At 55.5% G+C, this 25,593-nt stretch overlaps 1 protein-coding gene across 3 annotated transcripts; it reads right to left on the bottom strand.

Annotated features, from left to right (window-relative positions):
- Positions 1-1,481: 1,481 nt before the first annotated feature.
- On the bottom strand, positions 1,482-22,686 carry TPM4 (tropomyosin 4). Of its 3 annotated transcripts, XM_077121964.1 has the most exons (10): positions 22,467-22,686; positions 17,290-17,415; positions 13,556-13,689; positions 11,379-11,496; positions 10,854-10,924; positions 9,222-9,297; positions 6,688-6,750; positions 6,537-6,606; positions 6,454-6,469; positions 4,660-5,558 (listed from the first exon to the last, which is right to left on the bottom strand). In XM_077121964.1, the coding sequence occupies exons 1-10, from the start codon at positions 22,578-22,580 to the stop codon at positions 5,396-5,398; spliced, it is 951 nt and encodes a 316-aa protein (XP_076978079.1). In that variant the 5' UTR covers positions 22,581-22,686; the 3' UTR covers positions 4,660-5,395. The 3 variants fall into 3 exon arrangements, with proteins under 3 accessions (XP_076978077.1, XP_076978078.1, XP_076978079.1); XM_077121962.1 differs by lacking the exons at positions 4,660-5,558; positions 6,454-6,469 and adding an exon at positions 1,482-2,870 and having other exon boundaries at positions 22,467-22,650; XM_077121963.1 differs by lacking the exons at positions 4,660-5,558; positions 6,454-6,469; positions 17,290-17,415; positions 22,467-22,686 and adding exons at positions 1,482-2,870; positions 16,513-16,683.
- Positions 22,687-25,593: the final 2,907 nt, after the last annotated feature.

The raw sequence follows: 25,593 nt of genomic DNA, 5'->3' as shown, positions 1-25,593 counted from the left end.
GACTTCCCAGGCCTCCAAGGATGGTTCAATTTTTCATTCATCGCCTCCCCATCCCTGCGTCTCTGGGGGCCTTGACTTCTACCGCTGGATTTGTCAAAAGTGCTTTCAACTCAGCGTGTGCACCGCTGAACTCATCGTCTTCCACTCCAGCTTGCTGGTCCAGAACTGTCTTCTGTGTGAAACCTGCCTTTGTGGCCACCACCTCCTCACCCCTTACCTGCGGGCTCTTGGGGAGGTTCTGAATAGCTCCCGAATCCTCCTCCTCCATTTCAGAGTCACAGCCAGGCCCTCACATCTCCCTGCCGGTCTCTCCCAATCCTGCAGAGTTCATCCCAAGACACTGTCCTCTAAGCATAGCCATCCCCCTGGTTGAAATCCTTCAGTATTCCCTGAGCAGGGTAAAGCCCAGAACCTTTACTGAGTGTACAAACCCCTGCCCCCCGCCACAGTCTGGCCCTCACCTCACCCTGCGATCCACCCGTGTGCCACAGGGGTGGGCGGTTGCGGAGAGCTGGAGTGGGTTGGGTTAACAGGCGGTGAGCACTTAAGCTACGTGCTGAGGCACAGGACTGAGTAAAACAGTTTCCAGAGAGAAGGTGGTGGTGGGAAGGCTGAGAACAGAACAGCGAAGAGAAAACTTCAATCACGCAGTGGTGTGGCAGGGGAGGGGGCTGTGCGTTATACATTATTCATGGCATCTACCCTCTAACCAGGCTCAGTGTCAGGACAATGTTAATATGAGGGAAGTGCTTTTCACTGCATTTGATAACAATTGCTGGCATCCTGTATTTAACTTTTTGAAAAGCTTTCACTTCTCTTTTTGATGCATTTCCTTCCCTCCCCACCCCCAGTTAAGGAGCTCTTGAGGCAGGATGCCAAAGCAGTTCAGGTAGTGAAACTGCAGTGGTCTCTGACACCCTCTTCTCCAAGCTCCCCGCCATGCAGTCAGCTACTCTTAAGGCTATTTCCATCAGGCCATCTCTTGCCTCCTATTGGCAACCACTATCCTGGATTATTGAAACATCTTCCTGCCTGAAAACAAAACGCTTAAGTTGATTTTCCTACTATACTGCTGTGATCACTCAAGTCGTCAGCCACACTCCACTCCTGACCAAATTGACTCCAGATTCTCATCGGTCTGAACCCAGCCTACCTTCCTGCTTTCTCACTTTGACTTTCCTTTTGATGTCCAACACACAGGAAACCTCGCCCTAGCAGATAACGGGACCATCTTCCCAGCGCGGCTTGAGCAGGACCGGGAATGACACAGGGCAGAAGCATTTGAGTTCCTGAGGCAAAATGCTCTCATGTGTCATGTGGCACTCATAATCCTTGCATCATGAAATCATGGTATAAAGCAAATAAATAACATTAACTAAGTTCTTGGCACGGTAATCTTCTTTTCCTTCTCATTAACATTTGTTGGCTATTGAGACCCAAAGTGCCTTTTACTCCCCTACACATCCCAAAATTCACACACATTGTAGTTTATGTAAAAATTTATTTGGCCAAAATGTAGAAAAAGTGATACTATTACATATGATACAGTTGCAAGAAAGTGTGGGTTTTATTCAGTTGCTCAGTTTGCTAGTGTATCTCCTGGGTAGTGTGATGCTTAATAAATAGGAGTGAGGGGCAGGGGATTTGGATAAACTAGAAGCAGGGTCACTTTTTAGCCGGAATTGTAAACTTGAGTTGGCCCCCACACTTCTGGGGAATGTGGAATGTTTCAGTTCTGAGATGTTAACTGAGAAAGCAGAACTATCGCAAAGGTAAAATGTGCAGTTCTGTCTACAAAATGCTCCAAATCCAGTTTAATCAGGAGTTTCTTGGTCTTTTACTCACTTGATCCCGAAGAAGGAATTAAAGTCCTAAATTTAAAAATCTTCAATTTGCCATTCTCTGAACTATGGAGATGAAGTTGGGTCAGTAGCCTTTTCATTCCAGCTTTGCTGCCAGAGAGACCCCTTCTGCCTGGTATTTGTTGATTAAAAAAAAACAAAAATCCTTTTGCCCAATTTACTGATGGCTTGCATTCTCTTTGATATGGCAGCCGTGAATTGTTCTGAACTTTGCCATATCCATTCCTCCAGAGCGGATGGCCTTACTGAATAGGGTAGGCAGCCAAGGGGCATTATTGGAATAAGCCATCTGCTCCCCAGAGGCCAACTTTAGAATGAAATAAACGTCAAGGATCTATCCAGAAAATGTGGGTTATTATTATGACTGTTTCCCAAGCATTCCATGCTGACTGCTCAGAGGATGTTTGCTGTGTACAGTGGAGTGTGGAGAACAGCCAAGATGATTAGGCTACTCTGCATGTGGTTTATGACTTTCCTTAAGAGTCCTTTTTTCTTTTCTTTCTTTCTTGCTCTGGATGGAAAATCCCCACCCATTCTAATGTGATGGTCCCTCGCCTCCTGTAGTGTGACCAAAGGTGAGCCCAAATGGTTCTGTTCTTCAGCCTTTTAAGTTGACCCATGACTAGATATTGGAGTCTGTATTCTTGAAAGTGTGGGGTTGTCTAGTCTCCCAGGAACCAAATACCCTGCCTAAGGAATAAATGCAACATAAGGGTAAAAAGAGAGCTGAGAAAGCCAGTGCCATGGAAAAGAGGAAGGAATTAAACTTAACAGGTGCTCAAAGCGTCTCTGATAACAAAATATTTGGTCATGGATTCATAGGTTTGCTCGACATTTCCAGCAAAGAGAAAGATGCGATAACGAAAGAAACTTCTTACAAGAGAAGAGAAAGACCGGAGCTCTGAACAAGACTCTTCTGTTTTGGTTATATACAGTTAAGTTCGTTTAGCGTCTGATCCAGTGTCTGATGTAAGCCCACGTTCTCTTCTTTGGCCTGGGCAAGTTTTTCTGGTGAGGATTAAGAAAACAGGGGGAAAATGAAATTAATATGCATTTTTATAAAACAGAGGGAAAAGAAGGTTTCCAAACCCAAAATGCCAAAGTGAAGGTAATAGCGGAGAAAGTACTTTGTATTTTAATTACAGCAGAACACCAGGATAGAAGAGGGACCAGTTCCCAAATTCAGGAGTCACACATGGTTGTAAATAATTTGCCGGGTACCTGGTTAAATTTGAATTTCAGATCACAACAGTTTTTTAGTATATACCCCAAATATGGCATGAGACATACTCAAATATTCCTCATTGTCTATCTGAAATTCAAATTTAACCAGGTGTCTTGTATTTTTATTCACTCTGTCTGGAAACCCTAGTGTCAGAACACCTGGGTTTAAGCCCCAGAGAAGGCACTGAGGTAAGCCATTTACCCTTTTTTTAGTCTTAGTTTTCTCACCCATCAAATGGGGGCTATCACTGTATGGCATGGAACTTACGAGGAACAAATGAGAAATGTTCTAGAACCTAAGGAGTGCTACACAGACCTAAGATTTTAGTCCCAAGTATCGGGGACTTCATAGCTTCCCCCCCAGTGCCAGTTAATTAATCCCCAAGTCTTTGCTAGAAGCCTTTGGAAGGAAAATGCAATCCTGTCACCTGTCTTTCCTTTGGAGCGTCAGAGAGCGGCTCTTTAAATTCCAGTCCCATTTGTGTTGTTGTGTGTGTTTACCCAGAGCAGTGCCGTCAACCCCAGGTAAATGTTACATAACTGAGACTGAAATCGGACTGTGGGCATGTTACTAAGAGCCCTGAGCTGGTCGTGAAACAAATTTGGGGGGGGGGGGGGGGGGGGTAGAGCAAACTAGCACTATGTGTGATAAAGCCTGGGAGCAGGCTGGTTTGTAAATGAGCGACGACCGATAGGGCGCTGGGCCGAGATCGACTAAGATACTGGCGAAAAGCAAAATGTCTCATTAAATATGATACGATCAGCCTGGAAACTTCCAGAAGGAAACAAAAAGTCATGAATGCAGAGGATGGCAACCTTTCGACGAGGACCACCGAACCTTTCATTTGACAAGACACTACAAACAAATGAAGTGACTGACCTGGGGGTTCCATTAGAGGAGACGCTGGCCCGGGTCTCTATGACCCGGATGAACAAATGTCCATCAAGTGTCTTCTGTGTGCGAGCACATCTCTCCATTCTCTCATTAAATCCTCCCCCAAACCGAGATACCACTTTAATGTGGCAGAAAAGCTCAGCCAATTGTTCCAGATCTCATAGCTAACGAGCGGGATGGCTAGGATTCAAATCTAGTTCTCTCTGACCGCAAATGCCGACGTCCCCTCAACCTGGCCACCTGGCGTCCTTGGCCTCTACCTCGCTATGAGGTCTCAGATAAAACCACTTTCCCTTGAAGTGTCACTTGCTCACAAGGATTGTGTGTAACAAGGTCCACAGACCGTGAGCTGGTCCTGGTAGGACCCCACGGCACTCATCTCTGTAAATGAAGTCCCACCTAGGTGACAAGGGAGGCAGAACAACCAGACAGCTGTCTCAAAGGGCAGAGCCTAGCGATAGCTGGAAAAATCCCAGGAGCAAACATGTAGAGAGAGCCAGAAAACCAAACCACCCTCCCCATATGATGTGTGAGCCTTCCAGGGACATAGGGATGGCAGTGGATGAGGGGCAGTGGGTAGTCTGGGGAGCCTGGGGGGTGGAAGGGGCTGGGGTGTTTAGGAGAGCTGTATTTTGGAAAAATGAAGAGAAAGAATTGGGCCAGAGGGTCCCGCCTGAAGACAAAAATGACATGATGAGGAATAGAAAGCTAGAGGGGCGCAAACTGCTGACTGAATTGGACTTTCAGGCCATTTTCAGGCACAAGGGCAAGTCTGAAAAAACGTGGCTTGGACAATGAAATGCCAGTGTATCTGGGACATTTTGAGGAGACGGTGATGTGCAGGGATGAACGAGATCCTCCATTTGAAATCTGTATTTTCTTGGGAGCGCATGAGCTGCAGGTCACTGAGAGCGTTACCTTTTAATACCCAGAGGCCAATTTGATGAGTTCTTACTGAACCAAAGCAAGGTTCCTAGGTATCGCTAACTCGTGTACGAGGGAAGGTACGAGTCAGCCCCTCGGTCAACCCTGTTTAAGAGTTGGGAAAGAAGAAGCACCTCGCTCCCTTTCTCCAGCCTCGCAGCAGCTCCCACTTCCTTTCCCTGCTAATGGGATGTTCCTGAATCCCCTGTGCTGGTCTTGCTCTCAGGGGAGAGTTCAATGGTGAACTTTTCCTTTTCAGAGCCATTCTGGAAAGGAACTCTTCGTGTGCGAGCAAGAGTCAGCTAGCAACCCATGTTTTGTTCCAGCCACATTCAAGGGCTCACAGCTATGGCTCAAAGCAGTCAGTGGAGAAGAGTTAAATGAGAGGGAACGGGGACGGGGAACTGCCTGTCTTTATTTTAGTCACACAATCGCAGACACATCAGAAGAAACTTGAAAGACCAAACCGGGAGGTGGGACACTGAAGGTCTCAGAAGCCCACGGGAGTGGAGACACCACAGAGAGAGGACAGCTTGTGGACAGCTGGGACAGAGGGCAGTGCCCCCACCACCCCTCCGAGAGAGGTCACATCATTGAGAGCCTGGCCCAGCGCCTCACTGATCGCTTTGTACTTAGGCTTCTGTAGAGTCTGTCTAGAGGTTGGAGGTGCCCAGGAAGAAAGTTCAAGAGAAGAGGTACAGGGGATAGAACGTGAGGGTCAGAATGGAATGCCACGGATGCAAATGAGAGGAAGGAAAAAAAAAGGTGAGAAGCTACAGCATGAACTGGGTGAAAAAGCTGGGTCCTATGACAAGCAAAGGGAAATAAAAAAGAAATCTGGAGTGGCTTCTGTATGGTTCTGAGGTTCGGCAGGGGATTTAGCAGTAATGACGTGGCAAATGTACCTTTAAAAGCGTAGTGACCTGAATCTGGTCAGAGACCCCTCCCCCCCCACCCCCAGGTTACTTTTGACATCCAGTGATGTCACCCAAGCCCAAAGGTTATACATTGGAATGGGGCATTTCCCCTTATATGGAAAGCCTCATGTCCCAAACCAAACACTGAGACACACGACGAATTATTTTTACGCTCTCTCTGGGTGAGACAGGCAGCTTGGGAGATTCTGTCAGAACCCCAAGATTCTGGAATTTCCGGGCTATTTCATAAACAGGACAGAATTTGAGATATTGGAACTCTTTTGTGGGCATGAGACTTGCAGACAAGAATTTTTACTCAGGCCTCTACATTCTATAGACTTCCGTCTTCTCAAATTGTGATAAGCTCTGAGCTCTCTGGGAGAGAGCTTCTGTAAAAATGCAAGGCATCGCTCAGAAACCAGCAAGCTCCCCCTCCCCCTTCATTTTTTTTAGATCAGAGAGCCATATTAGGATCTCTGTACTCACACGTGGAACTTATTAAGCAGAGATATTTTATTTCTTGGAAATGGTAACTCAAGCCTGAATTTCTTTTGCACCATCTTATGCCCCAGATTTTCCGACGTGACGTCCCTCTGCCTCATCACGTCGAGGGAGCAGAGCCCGACACAACCCTCCCCACACCTCCTCTGCCTGCCTGGGAAGGCATTGTCAGGGTAGAGGCGTGGAAAACACATTAGGATAGTCATTTCCTACCTTCCAGGTCATCGATGGTCTTTTCCAGTTTTGCAACCGTTCTCTCTGCAAACTCAGCACGGGTCTCAGCCTAGAGAAGGAAGGAGTCGCCATCAAGCCTTAAGACCAGCCCCCGGGGAAAGCTGAACAGGCTGAATGTGACCCTACTGACCTCTTTCAGCTTGTCAGACAGAAGTTTGATCTCTTCTTCATACTTATCCTCCTTTTCGGAATACTGTGGGAGAGATCAAAGCACTTTTTAAAGAGTAGAAGGCAAAGACTCAAAAGAAGGTAGGTTCCATGCTTCCTGGAGAAGAGTGTGCTCCTAAAGCACCGTGGACCTGAGAATCCCTACGAGGAATGGTGGAGGCAGGTCCCTTTCCCGGCAGAAGAAACGTGCGAAATGCCGAGAGCCTGCGAGACGTCCCCCTAGGCTGGGGTGATTAGAAGGACTGAGTTGAGGATTGAAGATCAAAGCATGCTGAAGATGGGACAGATAAATTACTAGAAGGACATGGCACCCCAGACCCCTGCCCGCTGCCCCAGGATGCCAGCCACAACTGACCACGTTCTGTGCCCTCTCCTGTCTCCCATCCCTCGCCCACGAACATCTTCACCAGCCTGCAATGTCCCTTTCCCCATCACTGACCTTTCAGAAAGTGCATTTGTCCTACAGGACTCAACTCAGACCAACGGTAGCGAACATTTATTAAGTGCTTGCTAGGTTGTGAGATGACCCTAATTCCATTTTACAGATAAGGAAAACAGAGTCGCAGAGTGTTCTGGTCATCTGTCCAGCTTCCCCCCTGGCTGGGATGGGACAAAGCCTGGATGGAAACCTGACTCTGGAATCTGTGCCATGACCAATGCACTCTCCAGCCTTTTCTAACATGGCCTCCACAGGGTCACCTTCCCCACCCTTCTAAGATCCCGCTGCTGAACCCCCAAAGCATCCTGTGACTCTGTTCTGTCTGTCTCACACTTGACCACTTCAAGGGTAGAAGCCGGACTTATCACTGTGACATCTGCCCCCAGGTCCTGGGGCAGTTTTCGGCATGCATGCATGCACTGCAGTTATTCATTAAATATCTGAGTTCTGAACACGGGGCAGGCAGTTTCTCAGAAAGCTAAATATAGAAATGCCACAGGACCCAGCAACCCCAGTGCTAGGTTTAAACCCAAAAGAACGGAAAGCTGGGACTCGAACAGACCCTTGCACACTGGTGTTCATGGCGGCATTATTCACAGTTGCCCACAGGCGGAAGCCACACAAGTGTCCACCAACCAGTGAAGGAACAAACACAACGTGGTCCGCCTGTGCAATGGAATAGTATTCAGCTGTGAAAAGGACACGCGACAACATGGATGAACCCCGAAGACATCGTGTTGCGTGAAATAAACCAGACAAAAAGGACCGATGTATGAATGTATGATATGAAATAATTAGAGTAAGCAATTCCGCAGAGTTGGAAACTACAACCCAGGGTATCCAGGGGCCGGGCTGGGGGCAGGGAATGGGGAGTTCATGTTTAATTGGCACAGAATTTCATTCTGGGGTGATGGAAATATTATGGTAATAGTGGTGGAGACGACAGTATGACGTGAATATAATTACTATCGCTGAATTATATGTTTGAATGCGGTTAAAAGGGTAACTTTTAGGTTGTATATATGTTACTAAAATAAAAATGAAAATAAAAACAGGACTGTGCAACACAAACACTGAACCTAATGTAAACCACAACTATAGTTAAAAGTACAATTATAATAATATTCTTTCATCAGTTGTCACAAAGGAACCAGATTGAGGCAAGGATGTTAAAAATGGGGATGGGTAAATGGGAACTCTGCATTTTCTGCATGATTTTTCTATAAACCTACAACTTCTCTAATAAATACATTTAAAAATCAGGAAAAAATATAATAGTAAGTTGGGTCACAGCTCTGAATAAGATAACCACTCTGTCTTTTAAAGCTACCATCCAGCCAGGGAGGCACGCAATTAACTGAATAAGTACAAGATACGTGTCATCCCACGACAACAGGACAAGAAGGAGACGGGACCCCACAGCAGAGAAACAGCCAACCTAGAGAAGACCTCTCAGAAGTCATGCCTGAGTAGAGACCCAGAGGACGAGGGGGGCTTAGGAAGCGGGCAGCCCCTCGAGGCTGAGCGAAAGAACACGGAACATCTGTGAAGCTGAAGTTCAAATGCAGAGGGAGACGCAGCGAGGAAGAGATGGGCTGACGTGTGGGGCTGGGTCCTGGGAAGAGTCCGTACTTCGCTTCTCAGTCCTGCACTGCCTGCTCCTTTTCCATCCAAAGGCCCCCAACAGCGCCTCTCAGGCCGGCTGCTCGACCTTCCGGAAAAGGCATTTCTGGAGGGGGTTTGGGTGAGAGCGAGCCTCTGGACTGCCACGACTGAGCCCCCATCTTCCCAAGGGGAGCCTTGTCGGGTGCCGTCCCACATTCCATCTCCACCCTGCCATGAGGGCCCACGAGCCTGCCCGAGAAATCAAGTCACTGACATATCTTTCTGCAGGGACAATAAAAAAGAATAAACAACCCGAAACTTGACTACCGGGCATCAAAGCTGCTGTTAACAGCGCCAGGCCAGACTCCTGCAGCCCTGGCACGGCCCCCTGTGCCCTGGGGGCAGGAGAACAGGTTCAGCGAGGAGCCCCCAAGCTCAGGCCAACCACCCACCTTCTCCGAGGCCGCCTCCAGCGACTTGAGGTTGTTGGTGACATTTTTGAGCTCCTCCTCCAGATCGCCGCATTTTCTGCACAAAGACAAAGGCTTTTGGTGTTGGCCTCGCCCCTGCAGGCGGCAGGTCCTCTGAGGGGACGTGGGGGTGGGGGTGGGTGGGGTGGAGGAGACCCACGCTGGCGTGGGGCCCTCTCGGGGCGGGAAGGCGATGACAGATTTTCCGTGGATTTTTCTGAGAACCAATGCCGTGCACTTAGCAAACCGCCGTTATACCGGACCAAGGCACGGCCGGCCCCGGGAGCAGCTGCAGGGTCTGTGAAGTGCTCCAGGGCCCTGCCACGGGCAAGGCGATGCGGCCTTCTGAGGCAGGTGTCACGGGGTGCAGGAATGGGATTGCGGGTGGGGGAGGTTGGGGAAAGGAGCAAACAGCCCCCACTGGTGTTCACAGATGGCACTGGTGAGACCAGCCCGTTCCCCATTCAGAGCCTGGGTGGGTGTGAAGCTATTATCTACCCCAGAAAAGCCATGCTTTAATCCGATCCTGTCTTGTGGGGCCAGCCCTGTGGGACACTTTGATTGGATTGTTTCCTTGGAGACATGACACACCCAATTGTGCGTGGGACCATCTGGTTAAATGGTGATGCGTCTCCACCCACTCCAGGTGGGGTCTTGATTAGTTTACCGGAGTCTGTTAAAGGGGGAGCATTTGGGAAAAACCTCGGTGCAGATGCTTTGAGAACAGTTGCCTCAGAGCAGATGGAGACAGGGATGTTTGGAGACGCTTGGAGTGGTGACAGAGAGAGCAGATGCCTAGATATGGGTGGAGCCCAGCACACATCGCTATGGGCCTTCCCGTGAGATGCTGAGCAAGCCAGAACCCAGCAGAGCTAAGTCCCGGAGGAGTTAAGTGAAGGAACATGGTCACTTAGAGAGGAAACCACTGGCATCAGAAGCTGGAAACAATAGAACTGGGAACACGGACCAGCAGCTGCCAGCCACAGCCCTTCCCAGCTGACAGATATTGGGCTTTCTTTGGAATTAAGATATCTTTCTCTGGATGCCTTAGTATGGACATTTCTGTGGCCTTAGAACTGTAAATCTGCAACTTAATAAATTCCCTTTTTAAAAGCCACTCCATTTCTGACAGCTTTAGCGAACTCCTAGAGAGCCAAAGCCAGGCAGCGGTGCGGATAGGACTGTATATATTTTTAAGCTTGCTGGATTCCGGTGGAGCTTTTCACCTTTCCCCCAGGAATGTGTCATGGCAGTACACTGTGACATCAGTAGCAAAGCATTTCAACGCTGCTGGGGCAAGTGCCTTCCACAGGCCACAGCCTCCCAGGAGGTCCGTTCCAGAGACACTTCTCTCTGGCCACCCCTCTTGGTCCTACTTCCTGCCCCCCTGCCCCTCCCCCCCAAGGGGAGCGTCAACACGCCTTCCCCTAGCAGTGAGGACAAACGGGCACCCCTTAGTGAGGCCCGGAGGCCCAGTGCAGGGACTGAGCCGCCAGTTTCCGCTGCCGCCTGCTTCAGCAGGGGTCCCAGTCAGAGTCAAATCCCAGTACGATCCCCTCCCCCCATTCCTGCCCGCAGTCCCCCACCCCCACTCAGTCCTTTGGTGCCACTCACAGTTCAGACACCTCGGCCCGCTCCTCGGCCCTCTCCAGCTCGCCTTCCAGGACCACCAGCTTCCGGGCTACCTGCAGGGACCCACAGGTGTGCCTGAGCCCCACCCCCACCCCCACCCCCACCCCCACGCCCAGAGGATGCCGGCCCGGGAGGCCAGCAGCTTCCTGCCGCCCGCTGCAGGTGGGCCATGCGCCACGTGGGGCTTCCCATTCGCCCTGGGAGAGAGTCCCAAAGGCCCTCCCTTTGGGTGCGGGTGGGGAGAGCTGAGCCACGGAGGCAGGTGGGGGGGTAGGAGCCACGAGGCTCCGCTCTGGTCACCCTGCCCGCCCCGCTACCCGATGGGGCCACTCGGCAGGTCAGGCTCCCACCAAGGCAGGGCTCCTCAGGCCATTTTTTATTGGACATTGTGGGGGAGACACCAGTTTCCGGTCCCTGGGGAGAAATTGGGATGTGCCTGCAGGAGGGCGGCCGCCGCACCCCAGAGCTGCCTCGAAGCGGGGCGTCGCGGTGGGGGGCCCCACTGACCTCCTCGTATTTGCGGTCGGCCTCCTCGGCGATGTGCTTGGCCTCCTTGAGCTGCATTTCCTGGATCTCCATCTTCTCCTCGTCCTTCATAGCTCGGTTCTCTATCACCTTCATTCCCCTGCGAGGAGCAGCCCGGCCATCAGGGCGGCCGCCCACCCACCCGCCTCTGGGCGCCGTGCACACCTCCCAGGGCCCCCGCTTCCTCTGCACGGGCCGCCAGGCCCCACATCATAGATGGAGAAACCGAGGCGGTTCAGCAGCTTGCTGGGGTTTATTTATACGGCGCATGGCACAGGTGGGATCCCATGCCGGGCGCTGCCCCCGGCCAAGCTGCCCCCTGTAACTAGTAACAGGGCAGGCTCGTAAACTGGCGGTTCCCACGATGTGGTCAGAGGGCCGTGGGAGTGCGGAGGGGTGGCGAGAATTTGGCTGTGGGGCATGGCGGGCAGGGGTGGTCACGGAAGGCTTCCTGGAGGAAGGGACATTTCTGCTAGGTAGTAAAGGGTAGGAAGAGAGCCCTCAAGTGAACAGGGAGAAGAAAGGGAGAAGAAAGAGCTACAAAAGGAGCGCTTGAAGGGACACGTCCCCTTGGGAGCCAGAGGGGGCTCAGGATGGCTGGGCTGTGGGCAGAGGAAACCCACCAGGGGATGTTCAAAACCCTATAGGAACAGCAGGGTTTTTGTGAGCGGCAGCCAGGATGATGATGGACGGCGGTGGAAGGACCAGGTAAGAGGCAGGTACCAAGCAGACGAGGGCTGGGGAGGGTCTCAGCAAAAGTGGCTACATCCATTCTGGGAAGGTCAGTGTCCTGGGGACAGCTGGGACCTTCTACAATTCAGCTGGCTGACCACGAAAGGGGGTCGCTCTGCCTGTGCTGCTTGGAGCCGGCGAGATGAGCTTAGAGACCTCCAAGGAAGCCCGTCCGGGATAACGCATCGGTGTGCCTTGGCGCCGAGCAGAGGGCATGCACCTCTGGCCGTCTAACACATCCATGTGGAGACACCCTCCCCAGTGGTTCAAGGCCTTGCCCGCCGCCTGTGAGCAGGCACGCTGGACCGTTTACTCACAGGAGCCCCCCACAGTCTGGGAGAGATCGAGGGGCTTTCCCACCGCCAGGTAGGAAGCAGCAGGGACAGTGGTGTGACCCTGGCTCCAGCTCCCAGCCTGGTGTTCTCCCGACCAAAACCCAGCAGGCTGCAGCAAGGGCATCGCCCGCGGCCTCTGCTGACATCCCACAAACAAAGCGAGTGGCCTTCCCAGGCCCTCTCAGTTGGCCACTGGGGAAGTCCTTGAAGCGACACGTCCGGCCAGGCTGGTCTGACCAAGCCAGGCCCCCGGCCAAGGGGTCCTTCACGCTTCCTGGGACTGCCCTGAGTGGCCATTGTCTCCCCCAAGTCAGTCTGCCCTGGGGCTGGAGGCGTTTCTCACAGGAGCACCCTGCAGTTCCCCTCTGTGGGAGCCACACGAGGAACCCTTTTACCAGCATTTTTGCTTCTGTGAATTATGCAAACTACGCTTGGCCTGTGCCAGGGCGCGTCAGAGAACGATGCAGCTTGAGAGGACGGAAGAGCCTGCTTCAGGCATGAATGCAGTGCAGCTGCCACCGGGGGGAGGGGCCCGGTGTGGCCACGGTGCTGTCCCTCGTGGCAGGTGCCATGCCCAGGAGCCCACAGCCCAGCCCTATGCCGACGGCCCATTCCAAGTTTTCATTTTGCTCCTTGCTCACATCGTGCTGGAGACCAGTGACGTCTCCAGGGCATCTGGGAGGGGGCTTTTGTAGGGTGCTCATGTGGGAAACTCCTTTGTAGGGTGCTCGTGTGGGAAACTCCTCCAACCGCACTCGTGGCTGCAGCTGTGCACTCGGGGGAAAATGGTGGCAACGCAGCGCAGCCCCGGAGAAGTATGCAGGAGCAGTCCTCTGCGGCTTCCAGAAGACACAGTGGCTTCAGTGTGCTCTGCAAACTGGCCGCGCCCTCTCATGAGAGAGTCTGCCCGTTCTTTGCCTGCCTCTGCCCGTTAGCAGTTTACCTGCTTTTAACTGCTGTAATAACAGACATCTGCATACAGCTGACCAGTATGTTCATGGACAGATGTACGTGTCTTCAAGCTCTCGTCTGCTTTCACCCCAGCCCAGGAGGGTCAGCAGTCCGACACCCAGTGCCCAGAAGCCAACTTACCTCTCGCTCTCATCGGCAGCCTTTTCGGCTTCCTCCAGCTTCTGCAAGGCTGTGGCCAGACGCTCCTGGGCCCTGTCCAGTTCCTCCTCGACGAGCTGGATGCGGCGGTTGAGAGCTGCCACGTCACCCTCGGCCTGGTGAGGTCAGAGGTGCGGCCAGGTTAGTGGGGGTGGGGTGGGAGGACAGGCGAGCCGGCAGTGGAGATCCCCCACTCCCACCACGCCCTTCCCTCTGCTAACATGCTTCCCCCTGCCAAAGCCCACCCAGGAAGCCAGGTGATGGGGGATTCATTCCCTAGCTGGGAAAGACAGTGCAGAAAAGAATCCTCCTGGCTGCAGAGCTGAGACGAATGCCCTCTGGATGTCCCAGCCTGGGGAACTTCCCTTCCTGAACCTGCACCCTGAGTCCTGTGGGAAGCTCTGGGGCCAGGCAGCTTATCCAGGGACGGTCACCGTTAGGAAGGGACCCTGAGCATCAGTCAAATGGGGCTCGGCTGGCTGACGGCACAAGCAAAGGGCCGGAGGAGGCCACCTCAGCTTCTTCTGATCAGGACAAAAGAAGCAGCTCAGAATTGGGGCTGCTATAGAAAAGACAGTGCAAAAATGCATCGACTACCCTCCCCTAAGTTTATTCAGCGAAAAAAAAAACCAAAAAAACCCAAAATAAAACCCTTGTCATAGCAAGAAGCCAGAACTGCTGAAAAATAGATGGACAGTCTGGAAACATCTGAGCTCTGGAAGCAGAGGGGAGATGCTCACAGGTATTTCTGATCACAATTCCACTGAAACACCAATTTGGAGAAATCTACCAAAACCAACTATTTTAAGAAATGTCACCTACTCTTTCCAGTGACTGGGTGCCTTTTTTTTTTAAATTGTATGAGCCTTAACTTCCATGATCCATCTTCTGCAACTGGGGCAGGAATTGACTCCCCCCTCCCAGGGCTTTTTAGTACATTCAACAAATTGTGCAACTAGTATCTCTAATTTCCATCACTCCCCAAAGAAACCCCAAGTGCACTAGCAGTGAGGGAACTGATAAAAGAGCAAGCAATGAGGAGCTTCACTCATGAGTTCTTTGGAAAAAAAATAAAATAAAAGGGGAGGGTGTGATGCCCCTTATGTGGGAAACGCTGAATTCTGCCCCATAGTGTGCTCTTGGCTCATTTTCAATCATCTGAACTAGAACGTGCTCTGTGCCTACATCCACAGATAAGCAGGAATTTTTGTCCGTGTACATATATGTACATTCATGCATATATACGTATTTTTGAAAAACTGCTAGTCACTGCTCAGTCATTTTGGGCTCCGCCCCTTCCTGCAATCAAAGCCTTCCACACTCTACAAAGGATTTCCCTTATAAGGTAAAAGCATTGCTAGATACATGTGGCAATGGAACAGGAAGATGTCGGTTAATCACACAAAAATCTAAACGAAACCAGCTGTCTGGAGGCAGGAGTCGGCCTGGATCCAGCCCTTGGTGTTCTCTGCCAGCGGCAGAGAGAGAGGGAGAGAGAGGGAGAGAGAGAGAGAGAGAGGGAGAGAGAGAGAGAGAGCGCTTTCCCCGCCCCCTCTGGGCTCGGTTCCTTTGCCTAGAAACCTTCCTCCAGCTTGCCCTCTCTCAGCCCAGAGCAGCGCGCTGCACACAGTGAAGTTTTGCAGAAGTCCTAAACTTTCCAAAAGCCTTTCTCCTTCCAACTGGACTGTCCCATTCCTGAGCCTTGGCTGGCGCCCCGAAGGCCATTTTGGAGCCGGAGTAATTGTCCTCCAGCGAGAGATCACTTGGAAAGAGATCAGAGGGAGGGTTCCAGGGCTCCGCGTGTGCAAGACCCAAGCAGCTCCTGTCTGGGGCCCGGCCCGGGCTTTCCAAGGCTCCTCTGGCCAAAGCCGCCAATGCTGACGCGGTCTTGGGGAGGGGATCCCCAAATCCATCTGGGAAGATGTCTTCTCCGCTCCTGGGGTGCCCTCCCTGAGCCCCCCCCCCCATCGCCCCATCCTTCTTGCCTCTGAGCCTGGACACACCCAGCCCCTGGTCCCAGCAATTACTCTTTAAGACCCTGAGTGACCTCCATTTTGGAGCCTTCTCTGTCCCCCTTGGGGGGAGGGTGAAGGTGGGCAGTGTGGGGGTGGGGTGAGGGGTTGGCTGCTCCCCATAAGGAGGCAGAGAAACCCCTGTAACACTGACACCTCCACAGCCTTATTTGTGCCCCTGCCGGGTGTCAGACTGTGCACCTTTCCCTGGGTGGAGGAAACATTAAGCACCTACTGTTTGCCAGATGCTGGGAGTCTGGACTTTTGGGGGGACCCTCCCAGCATCCCCAGGGGGTAGGCCTGTGTCACCCCTACTTTACAGAGGGTCAGACAGGCTCCCAGAGGTCACAAAGATGGGACTGGAACCGGGGTTTTTCCCCAGCCCCAGGCATGGTGGGGGGGGATGGTGGGGCTGGCCCCCTCCTCGTTCTGTCCCCAGCCCCGCGACATGCGGCCGTGGCACCCCGTGGGCGCTCAAGCGCCCCCCTGCTAACATTCCCCGGGCTTTCAGGGGGGAAAGCGGGGTCCCCCGGCCTGGGCTCCCGCAGGGCCCGGCTGGGGAGGGAAAGAACTTCCGCCCCGCCCGGAGCAGACACGTCGCCGCCGCCGCCACCGCCGCCGCGCCCCTGGGACCGGCTGGGAGTGTCCAGCGCGCGCCGGGGAGGCCGCGGAAGGGGCGAGAGCAGCCCAGGCATCCCCCCGCCCCACCGCGCCCAGACAATGGACGGAGCCCCACGGTTCCCCCCCACCCCGCCCCCGCATTCAGTCGGGGGGCCCCGTCCGCGCCCAGCCTCACCGCCCCCTCCCCCCCGCTCCATATCCCCCACGTCCCCGCCCGCCCGGGGCGCGGGGCTGTAGGCCGGCGGCGCGGCCCGGAGGAGGGGGCCCGGCGGCCCCGGGCGCGGGGGGCCCGCGGGGGGCTCTCACTTTCTCGCGCCGCTCGCGCTCGCCGTCCAGCTCCCGCTGCAGGCCCTGCGCGCGCTCCTCCGCCTCGTCCGCCTGCTGCTGCAGGGCTTGGATCTTGCGCTTCACCGCCTCCAGGGAGTTGAGGCCGGCCATGGCGCGGGGGGCGCGGCGGGCGCAGGCGGCGGGCGCGGGCCGAGGGCGCTTTGGCTGCGCGGCCGCGCCCCGGGGGCCCCCCGATCCTGGGCGGCGCGGGGCCCGCCCCCCGCCCCTCCCCGCCCCTCCCCGCCCCTCGGCCCGCCCCGGCCCGCCCCGGCCCGCCCGCGGGGACGATGAGGTCAGCCGGGTCCGGGCCCCGCGCCAGCGCCGCCGGGGCAGGGCCCTGACGTAGCCACCGCTGGCCGCCGCTGCCGGCTCCGGGCCCCTTTCCGCGACTTATTTGGAGAAAGCCCGGGAAGCGCCTCCTCCTCCTCCTCCTCCTCTCCCTTCTCCCCCAGTCCCTCCTCCCCTTCTCCCTCTCCCTCCTTCCCCTTCCTCCCCTCCTCCTCCTCCCCCTTCTCATCCTCTTCTCCCTCCTCCCCCTCTCCCTGTCCTCCTCCTCTCCCTCTTCCCCTCCTCCTTTTCTCCTTCCTCCTCCTCCTCTCCCTCCTCCCCCTCCTTCTTTACCTCTCCCTCCTCCCCCCTCTCCCTCCCCCTCCCCCTCCTCCTCCCCCATCCTATCCCTCCTCCTCCTCTCCATCCTCCTTTCCCTCCTCCTCCCCCTCCTCCTCGGCGGCGGCCCCTGGTTAAGCGCGTACGCACTTCCGAGGCTTTCCTCTCCGCCAGCTCCAGCTTCTCCTGTGTGTCCTTCAGCTCCTCCGAATGTTTCTCCAGCTCATCCTCCGTCCCCTTCAGCTTCTTCTGGAGGTGGGTCAGCTCCTCCTCCACCTGGGGACAGACGGGGCGCGCATCAGCCTGGGGGAGCCCCCCTTCGCGTTCACGAGAGCCCGCTGCCTCTCTCGTTTGCACACGCCTGGCCTCAGCTTCCCCCTCTGTAAAGCAAGGTTGGCGTTGGCGTGAATGCAGCGGGCTCCTACCACCTCCGCAGCTCCCATCCTTCCCCACTCTGTGCTGGGGGTCGGCGCTTCCTAGCCTCGACGGGTGTCTCCGGTACCTGGCGGAATGGATTCCCACTTTGGGGAGTGCAGTGGAAGTCCTGGCACTTTCCCCAGCAACACACACACTCAACTTGGCTTCCCGGTTTTAGGGAGTGCTCCCTCCCCACGACCCCAGGGTTAAACAGTAAGGGGGTCCTGTCTCTGGGGCTGGAACCCCCTAACCACCATCCTCAACCTACCCCCCTTTTAGATCTGCTCCCCTTCCCCCCGTCCCCCTCCCCTCACCGCAACTGGCAGCCAAAGAAACTTTCTTACAGCTGTGTGTGTGTGTGTATGTGTGTGTGTGTGTGTGTGTGTGTGTGTGTGTGTGTAGGGGACAGACCTAAACTTTCTAAACTTTCTATCTCTGGCTTTCCCCTGTTTAGAACCTTCTATGGCTCCCCAGTGCCCAGGGCAGTGAATTTTAGACAGTCTTGCCAAAATACTCCAAAGGGCAGCCAAGGTCAGAGCTCCCCAACTTCTGGACCTGAGGGACCTGGCTACGACAGACCCACCCTCAAAGACTGCTTTCCTTGAAGGCTCATTTAAATATCATGAAAATTCTTCACTTGAAGAGTTAGATTTTTGCACATTTGGCCCAGATTTGTTTTAGTGAAACTTCCCTCCCTCTCCTCAATTTTGAGAACTCTCTGCTCATCCTGAGGGTCTGCTGCCTCCAATTCCACCCCTATTTGAGGAGCACAGACTGCTGTCCCTGTGCCCTCTCCATCTGTCGTTGCAACGCCCCAGGCCACACCCCACTTCTCTCCTCCACCCTGACTTTTGTCCGGGAGCGCGTGTCCGGCCACGGCAGTGTAACCACGGGTCCCACAAGCAAGGCTTCACCCCCTGTCTGTGCTCCCAGGCTGGGCAGGCCGCCCCCGCTGAGCCTCCACCCCCCCTGCACCATTCTCCTGTTTCCCATTCACAGCAGGAGGCACAGAGAGGTAGAGTGGCTTTCCCCAGGTCACACAGCATAGGATTTGGACCTGGTTCTGCATTATCCATGGGCAGTGGCGGGAGCTGGCAGGGCCTGTCCAGAAGCCTGACTCCAGTCCCCGCCATGTGACCCCTGCCCCCTGGACTCAGTTTCCTTCTCTGCCTCTGAGGCGGTGGTCTCTGAGCTCCCCAGCAGTTGCTTTGGAATTTCTGCTTGCCTGGGAACATGGGCCTGTTTCCTTCAGGCCGAGCAGTGGTGACCATCCCTGACCGGGCCTTCCCCTAACTTCCTTCCAGCTCGGTGGGGCGTGGTACTCAGTGGTGCCAATTGTGTGCCCAATACAGCGCTCTCTTGACACATAAGAGCCAGAGCAAATTCTACAGCTTCCAGGCGTAAAGATGAGTTGGGTTTGGAAGATGCGTTTATAGCAAACTCTGGATGAGGTCAGGTGAGGGAATGGGATGGGGAGGGCAGGCATTTAGGGTGTGCATGCTCTTTCCAGATACCATCTTAGTGAACCTCCAGATTACAGAAGGGTCAACCGAGCCCCCGAAAAGGGAAGGGGCTGGCTCAGGGCCATTCGTATGGGGAGTTTGAACCCTCATCAGTCTGATTCCAAAGCTGGTGCCTGGGTGGGCCCACAGCTTCACACACCTGCCTCCCTGCCTCGGCTGGTGGGACTCCTATTGACCCTTCGATACCCCAGCTCCAGTGCTCTTGGGACTCCTTCCCTCCAGCTTAGCCTTGACCTTTGGGGCTGGGACATCTGTGTCTGGCCCTGTTTCCCCTGCCTAGCGGCTACTTGGTGGGGGATCAGGCCTGGGGCCTGAGGTCCTTGTCCTGGCATGGGGCTCCCAGCGGCATAACAGGGGGGAGATTGTGGAGTGAATGAGTGACACCACCCCAAACCTCCCACTGGAAGGAGGCCAGGTGAAAAATAAAGTACAGGTGGCCAACTTGAACCTGATCCCTTTCTCATTCTGTCCCTATTCCATTTCAGGGTATGTGCTGGTGCCCCGGCTTCGTGGGGTCTCCGGCAAGGTGCCCTCTTTCTTTGGGCTTCAGTTTTCCCGCCTGTAAAATGGCCGGGAGGGGATGGCACACCTCGGTCCCTGCAGATGGGGCAGGATGAGGGGCCAAAGGCCGGCGGTGGCGGATGTCACAGCCCTGAGCAGGCAGCGCGCAGGAAGCGGGCCGGCTGGATTCCCCATCCCGTTCCCACGCTGGACAGGCAGGGACCGGAATCAGGACTCCGCAGCAGGGTCAGGCTGGTCCCGAGACCCACACTGTCCCGCCTCTCACAGCATGGACAACTCAGGGTACATTGAGCCCCTCACCGTCCCCTGCCTGGTTTCCTGACCATCTGGCCCCATGGGGCCCTGGCTTCTGCTTTGGAACTTGAGGGTCTCAGGTTCCATCAAAGGCATCGTTGGCCCCCATTGCCCAGATGACAAAGCCAAGGGCACAGAGAGTTACAGCCACATAGCCTGAGTCACACAGCTGGAAGAAAATACAGCCTGGATTTGAGCCCGAGTCCATCACAGCGGGTTGCTTTGAAAAAGGGGAACAGAATAAAAATCCAGGTGGAGATCTAAGGACCTGCCTCTGCCTCTTTGTCTACACAGCTTGCCTTTTGAATTTATGGCTGCCTTGGAAGGGTAAGGTGTATCAGCTACTCACACCCTAGTGAGAATTAAAGCCACCAATGTGCTTTTCCCCGAATCCCAGGTCAAGCACTTCTTGGTGAGGTCTAAATGAGTGGAAAGCTGGCAGCTCAGTGCCCAGCCCAGGATGGGCGTCAGTGTTTGCCCAGGAGGGACCCAGGGAGGGAAGAGGTGGGGCTGGTTGCAGTGAATGTGTCACAGGCGCTCAGGGAAGCCCCGGACCTGGGGGATGGGGAGACACAAAGGGGAAGTAGGGAGGGGCAGGAAACAATGTCTCGTTTATTGAGTGCTTACTCTGCGCCAGGCGCCTGGCCAAGGGCCCCACCTGCACAGCCACCTCTAGCCACCCCCAGGGTCAGTTGAGGAAGACACCAACTGCTTCCTTTCCCTGTGCATCCCTGTGGCTGTGAGAGCACAGAGAGGGAAGGTGCTTTCTCCCGGTTGCCCATCAGCGCGGTAGTGATTGGAACGGGGCTCGTCTGAGCTCAGCCCATGCTCCAACCTGCTGGGCTGGCCTGGCGATTGCTGGGCAGGGCTGGGCACTCGGTCTTTGCCCTCCTCCACTGGCCACCCGGGCTTCTGCCTGCTGCCCCTCCACTAGCTCCCAGAGGCGCACATCCTGCCAGGGACCCCCAGAGAATCTGATCCCCAAAGCTTGGGGTCTAGGCCTCGGCCAGCTGTGGGGTGGGAGTGACCCCCTGCCCGCTGCCTGCCCTGGGCACCCCACCTGCTCCCCACCCCGGGGCTTGCAGCAGGGGTGGCCAGGACCCCCAGATGGGCACAGGCGATCCTCTGTCCTCCCTCCGCAGCCCCCCGACCCCCCACGTGCCCCGCTCACAGCGGCACCTACCCGCCCGCAGGCACCCGCCCTCCTGGGCAGTGTCACCGCGCTGGGCTCCAGCTCATTCTGGACACACGGGCAGAGGGTCACTCACATCACATGGCCCCACGCTGACACCCTCACCCCGACTCACACACACTCATGCCCACGCCAACCGGACAATCACCCTAAGTCCCACACACAGACACACTCACACATTCACACACCAGTGAAAGTCACCTGACACATGTACACACACACTCACTCTCACACATTTACACACACTCACACACCAATAGGAACAGTCACCCGACACACACACACTCACACTCACTCACTCCACACCAATGAGTCACCCTGACTCACACACACACTCACTCCTACGCCCACGGAACAATCACCCCGACTCTCACACACACACGTTAATAGGAACAGCCACCCACCTCACACACACACACACAGCCACACACACACGCACAACAGAAACATCACCCCAACACATGCACACACATGCATATTTCAGCAACACACACTCCTGCCAATGCACACGTACACTCAGGCTGACACACACACCAACAGAAACTTCACACCAACATCCTACCCCCAACCAATTACTTTCATGCCAGCTTTTGCACAAGCACACACACAGATCCAGCCTCTCTCACACAGCGGCACACTCACTCACAAACACATCCACCCTTTTCCACGACCACTGTCCAGCTGTAAGAGTCCCACACACACACGCCTCTCTCGTGTCCACACACTCACACGGACGCCTCCTCCCACCATGCCCGCTGCCTCACCTTCCAGCCGATGCACACACACACACACACACACACAAAACCACACACACGCTTAAGCCCACTTTCACATAAACGCAAAGACACACAGCCTCTCCCCCGAACCCTGACCTGTTCACCATCCTAGGCTGGCAGCCTCATCCTGACACATGCATAAGCCCCACGCCCCTTCCTTCTTTCTTTTCTTTCTTTTTTTTTTTTTTAACTTTTTTATTATATAGTATAACATACATACAAAGCAAAGAAATAAAAAAATAATAATTTTCAAAGCACTCTTCAACAAGTAGTTACAGGACAGATCCCAGATGCCCCTTCCTTCTTACACACTCATCCTCACGCCCCCTCTCCTCTCCCACACTCACACTCACTTTTCCCCAACTGGGCCCAGTGGGGCCGGTCCAGCCGCCTGTCCCCTCCCAGCCTCTAGGGAAGCCAGCGGCCCCCTCTCTCTCTGCCGGGACCACCAGGTTCCCCGGGGGGCCATGGCCCCCGCCCCAGCCCCCGGGACCTCCGCGCCCTCCCACCCACCTTCGCTCCCAGAGCCTGGCCTTCCCCGGCTCCGGGGGACCCACACAGAGACGGTGCTGGGTGGCCCAAGGCGGCCCAGCGCAGCCTCACCTGCTTGCACTTGTCCTCAGCAGCGTTCCTGTCCGCCTCGGCCTGCTCGGCCCTGTCGATAGCATTCTCCTTGTCCAGCTTCAGCATCTGCATCTTTTTCTTGATGGCCTCCATGGCTGTGCGACGCGGGGCTGGGGCTGCCGCGGGACAAGGGAGCAGCCCGAGGGCGGAGGCCCTGGCCTTTTAAGCTCCGGGGTGCGCCCGCCCCATTGCCGGGCGAAGCTTGGAGGAGGCCCAAGCCGGGCCAGCCGCCACTCGCTCGCACAGGAGACCTGGCCCAGCCGGCCGCCTCCACCAGCCCGCCGCCCTCGCCTTATTTGGGCCTAGGATTTTCTTAAAGGGAGAAAAAAAAAAAGGAAAGGAAGATCCAAACTGTTTCCATTTGTAACATTGGGACACAGGCCCCGTGGGCACAGGTGGATGCAGGGCCGGCCTGGGAGAACCCACAGCGGCTGAGCCTGGGGTGGGGTGAACCTCAGTTTCCCCAGACCTGGAAGGGGGAGCAGAGTAATGGCATGGAGGGGGTGAGGGGCTCTTGTCCCCCACCCCTGCTCATCTCCTCTGGGTCTTGTCTCCAGGCATTGGGGCTCTATAGTCAGGCTAATCCTGACACTGCCCCCAGGGAGCCCTCCTGGATTTCTCCCACCTCATTTCCCCCTGTGTTTTCGTCTCTTCTTGTCTTTTTCTCTTGGACCCTCTTTGTCTCTCACCATCCTCAGTTTCTCTATCTCAGTTTCCCCAGCACCTCTGTGGCATCCACACATTTGGCTCACAAGGGCGCGATAGCCAATCAATCGATTGATCAGGGCATCCTTCAGAAACTCTTGGAGGCCACAGGCTCAGCTTGCTGGCGCCCTCCTTAGATCTCACGCCCTCCCTCCCTTGCTCAGGACTCAGCAGTGGCTCCCCAGCACCCCCAGAAGCCAGCCCCAGCTCCTTAGCTACTCAGTCAAGACTCCCACTTTTCCCCAACTCTTCCCTCCCTCAGAGCTCAGAGATCCCCCCCACTGCTTCCCGGGCATGCCACTATGTCCCCCACCACCCGTGTGCCCGAGCAGCCCCCTCTTCTCCAGCTCTCACAGGCAGTGTGAGCTGAGTTCAGACAGATGTGTCAGTCATTCAGTCACTCAACAAACACACAGTACTCCCCTGTGCAGAGTCCTACCCTTGCAAGCTCAGAATGTGGCAGCTATTCCTGCTCTTAAGTTTATTTGCTCATCATTGTTGGGCCATCAGCTGCTCTGGGCCAGGCGTGTGCTTCAGACTTATCTGTGGTCCCCTCAGTATTGGACCCAGAGGAGATCAGAAAGTGCTTGTTAAAGAAAATTAGCAGTTACCCCTTATGCACACACACATACGCTTCTCTGCAAGGAAATTTCTATTCATCCCTCAATACCCACCACATTTGGCCCCTCCTTTGGAAGCCTTCCTGGACGCCCAGACAGAGCCCTGGGCCCCAGCATCAAGGCAGCGGGCTCTGACCTGGGATGGGATGGAGGTGGACAGGTTCATTGTTTCTGCTAAGGCTGGGAAGGGGGCGGGATCCAGGCAGGGAACTTGGGGGTCAGGTCAAGATGCAGAATCTCCATTTCCCTCTGCCCTGCCATGCTCTTTTGCTGCCTCCTCTTTATAGCACTGAGAACTTCGCCCCCAACAGTGTGGGCTGGGGGAGGGGGAGTGTGAAAAAGTAGCAAACAGAATGTTCTGGAAACTTTCTTTCACTCTAGGCACATTCGCTTCTCCCCAGCTCAGACCCCTCCCCAGCTCTGCTCTCCACCCACTCCCTCGCCCCCTGCCCCCGCTCCCACCCCATCTTGGCTGCGAAGGCTCTGTTTCCCCTTGTGATAAAAGGAGAGGGGCACAATTACATCTGAAGGAATGTCAAGGCACACAAGATGGAAAATGGAGAACTCTTTCTCGAGGGTTCCCACAGGGGCTCGCTTTTCTCCGCCTTCTACAAGGAGGCAGCTGAGGTTTGCTCTCAACAGCACACAGGTGCCCCAAGGCCAGCCAGAGGCGGCTCTGGAAACTGGCCGTGGCTATTAGCCCCTCCCCCCTTTACAGAAGGGGAAACTGAGGCCTGGAGGTGGCCCGTTTGGGAGGGGTGGAGCTGGGCTCTTACCCTGCCGCACGTCCATGCCTCCCTTCCCGCCCGCCCCCCCCCTGCCCCCAGAGCCCTGGGGCCCACCCCAGCAGGCGGTGTGGCCAATTCCAGGCCTGACACGCCGTCTTGGAAAGGGGTCCCGCCCGCAGGAGCTGCCCACTCTCCCGGTGGCCTCGTCCCAAAGGGTGGACCTTGGTCCCTGCAACTGTCTCTTACTTAGGGAGTGCCCGAGGTGGAATCTGAGGCTGAGGAGGGAGAAGGGGGCAGGTAATGCATTTAACACCCAGCCGAGGTCTCTACCAGCACCCCCAGCCCTGCCCCGCCGCCCTGGGGTGACGCCTGCTCCGTGCTTCTGGAGCTCTGGCGCGGGCCGACAGGGTGGGCATCGGGGTTCCAGGTCCGCGTGGCCCTGGCAGGAGGTGGATAGCAGCTGCTGTCTACACCCCACGACCGCTCTCCCTCTGGGGGGTTCTGGGGACGGGCAGGGGGTGTCAGCTCCGCCCCACCCCCAGCCCCCTCGCAGCTAAAAGGGGGGCTTGGGGACGCAGAGGCTGAACAGCACAGTGCGGTGGAGAGAAACAACTGCGAGCTGCAAATACCTGTGTGGTTAATGACCGCGGCAGGCTCTGCTGCCCCCGGCTGGGCGTCCCCAAAGCAGAGCCCAAGATGAGAATTTGAGAGCGAGCTCAGGATTTAGGGGTACGGGGTGTGTGGCCCCAGAGCCATGTGCAAGGCAGTGGGGGGGGGCGAGGCAGGCAAAAGGGGAGTGTTATCAAGCAGGTTTCCTGGGGGGGGGCAACTGGGGCTCCCTTGTTGTGGGGCCCTGGGGTGGGGGAGGGGTGGGCAGGGTAGGGTGCCCATCTCCACCTTGGCAGATTTACCTCCCGAGGGGGCCGAGGCGCTGGACCACTGGAACGGGACACTACCGGCCAACACTGTGAATGGGATGGATAATGCCGGACTGATGAGTCTTGGGTGGAAGTCAGGGAGGGCTTCCCAGAGGAGGTGGCAATTGCGGTGGAG

Source organism: Tamandua tetradactyla, chromosome 11 (genome assembly GCF_023851605.1).
Source record: "Tamandua tetradactyla isolate mTamTet1 chromosome 11, mTamTet1.pri, whole genome shotgun sequence".
NCBI classification, from domain to species: domain Eukaryota; kingdom Metazoa; phylum Chordata; class Mammalia; order Pilosa; family Myrmecophagidae; genus Tamandua; species Tamandua tetradactyla.
This window is presented reverse-complemented; position numbering and strand designations above follow the sequence as displayed.

What these genes read in the sequence shown, in the direction of transcription:
- TPM4 (XM_077121964.1), bottom strand. Translation starts at nt 22,580, where the DNA reads ATGGAGGCCATCAAGAAAAAGATGCAGATGCTGAAGCTGGACAAGGAG. An exon ending in CCGACCGCAAATACGAGGAG is followed by an intron (nt 10,925 to 11,378) that starts GTCAGTGGGGCC and finishes GGGTCCCTGCAG; the next exon opens with GTAGCCCGGAAGCTGGTGGT. An exon ending in TGTCTGACAAGCTGAAAGAG is followed by an intron (nt 6,607 to 6,687) that starts GTCAGTAGGGTC and finishes TTCCTTCTCTAG; the next exon opens with GCTGAGACCCGTGCTGAGTT.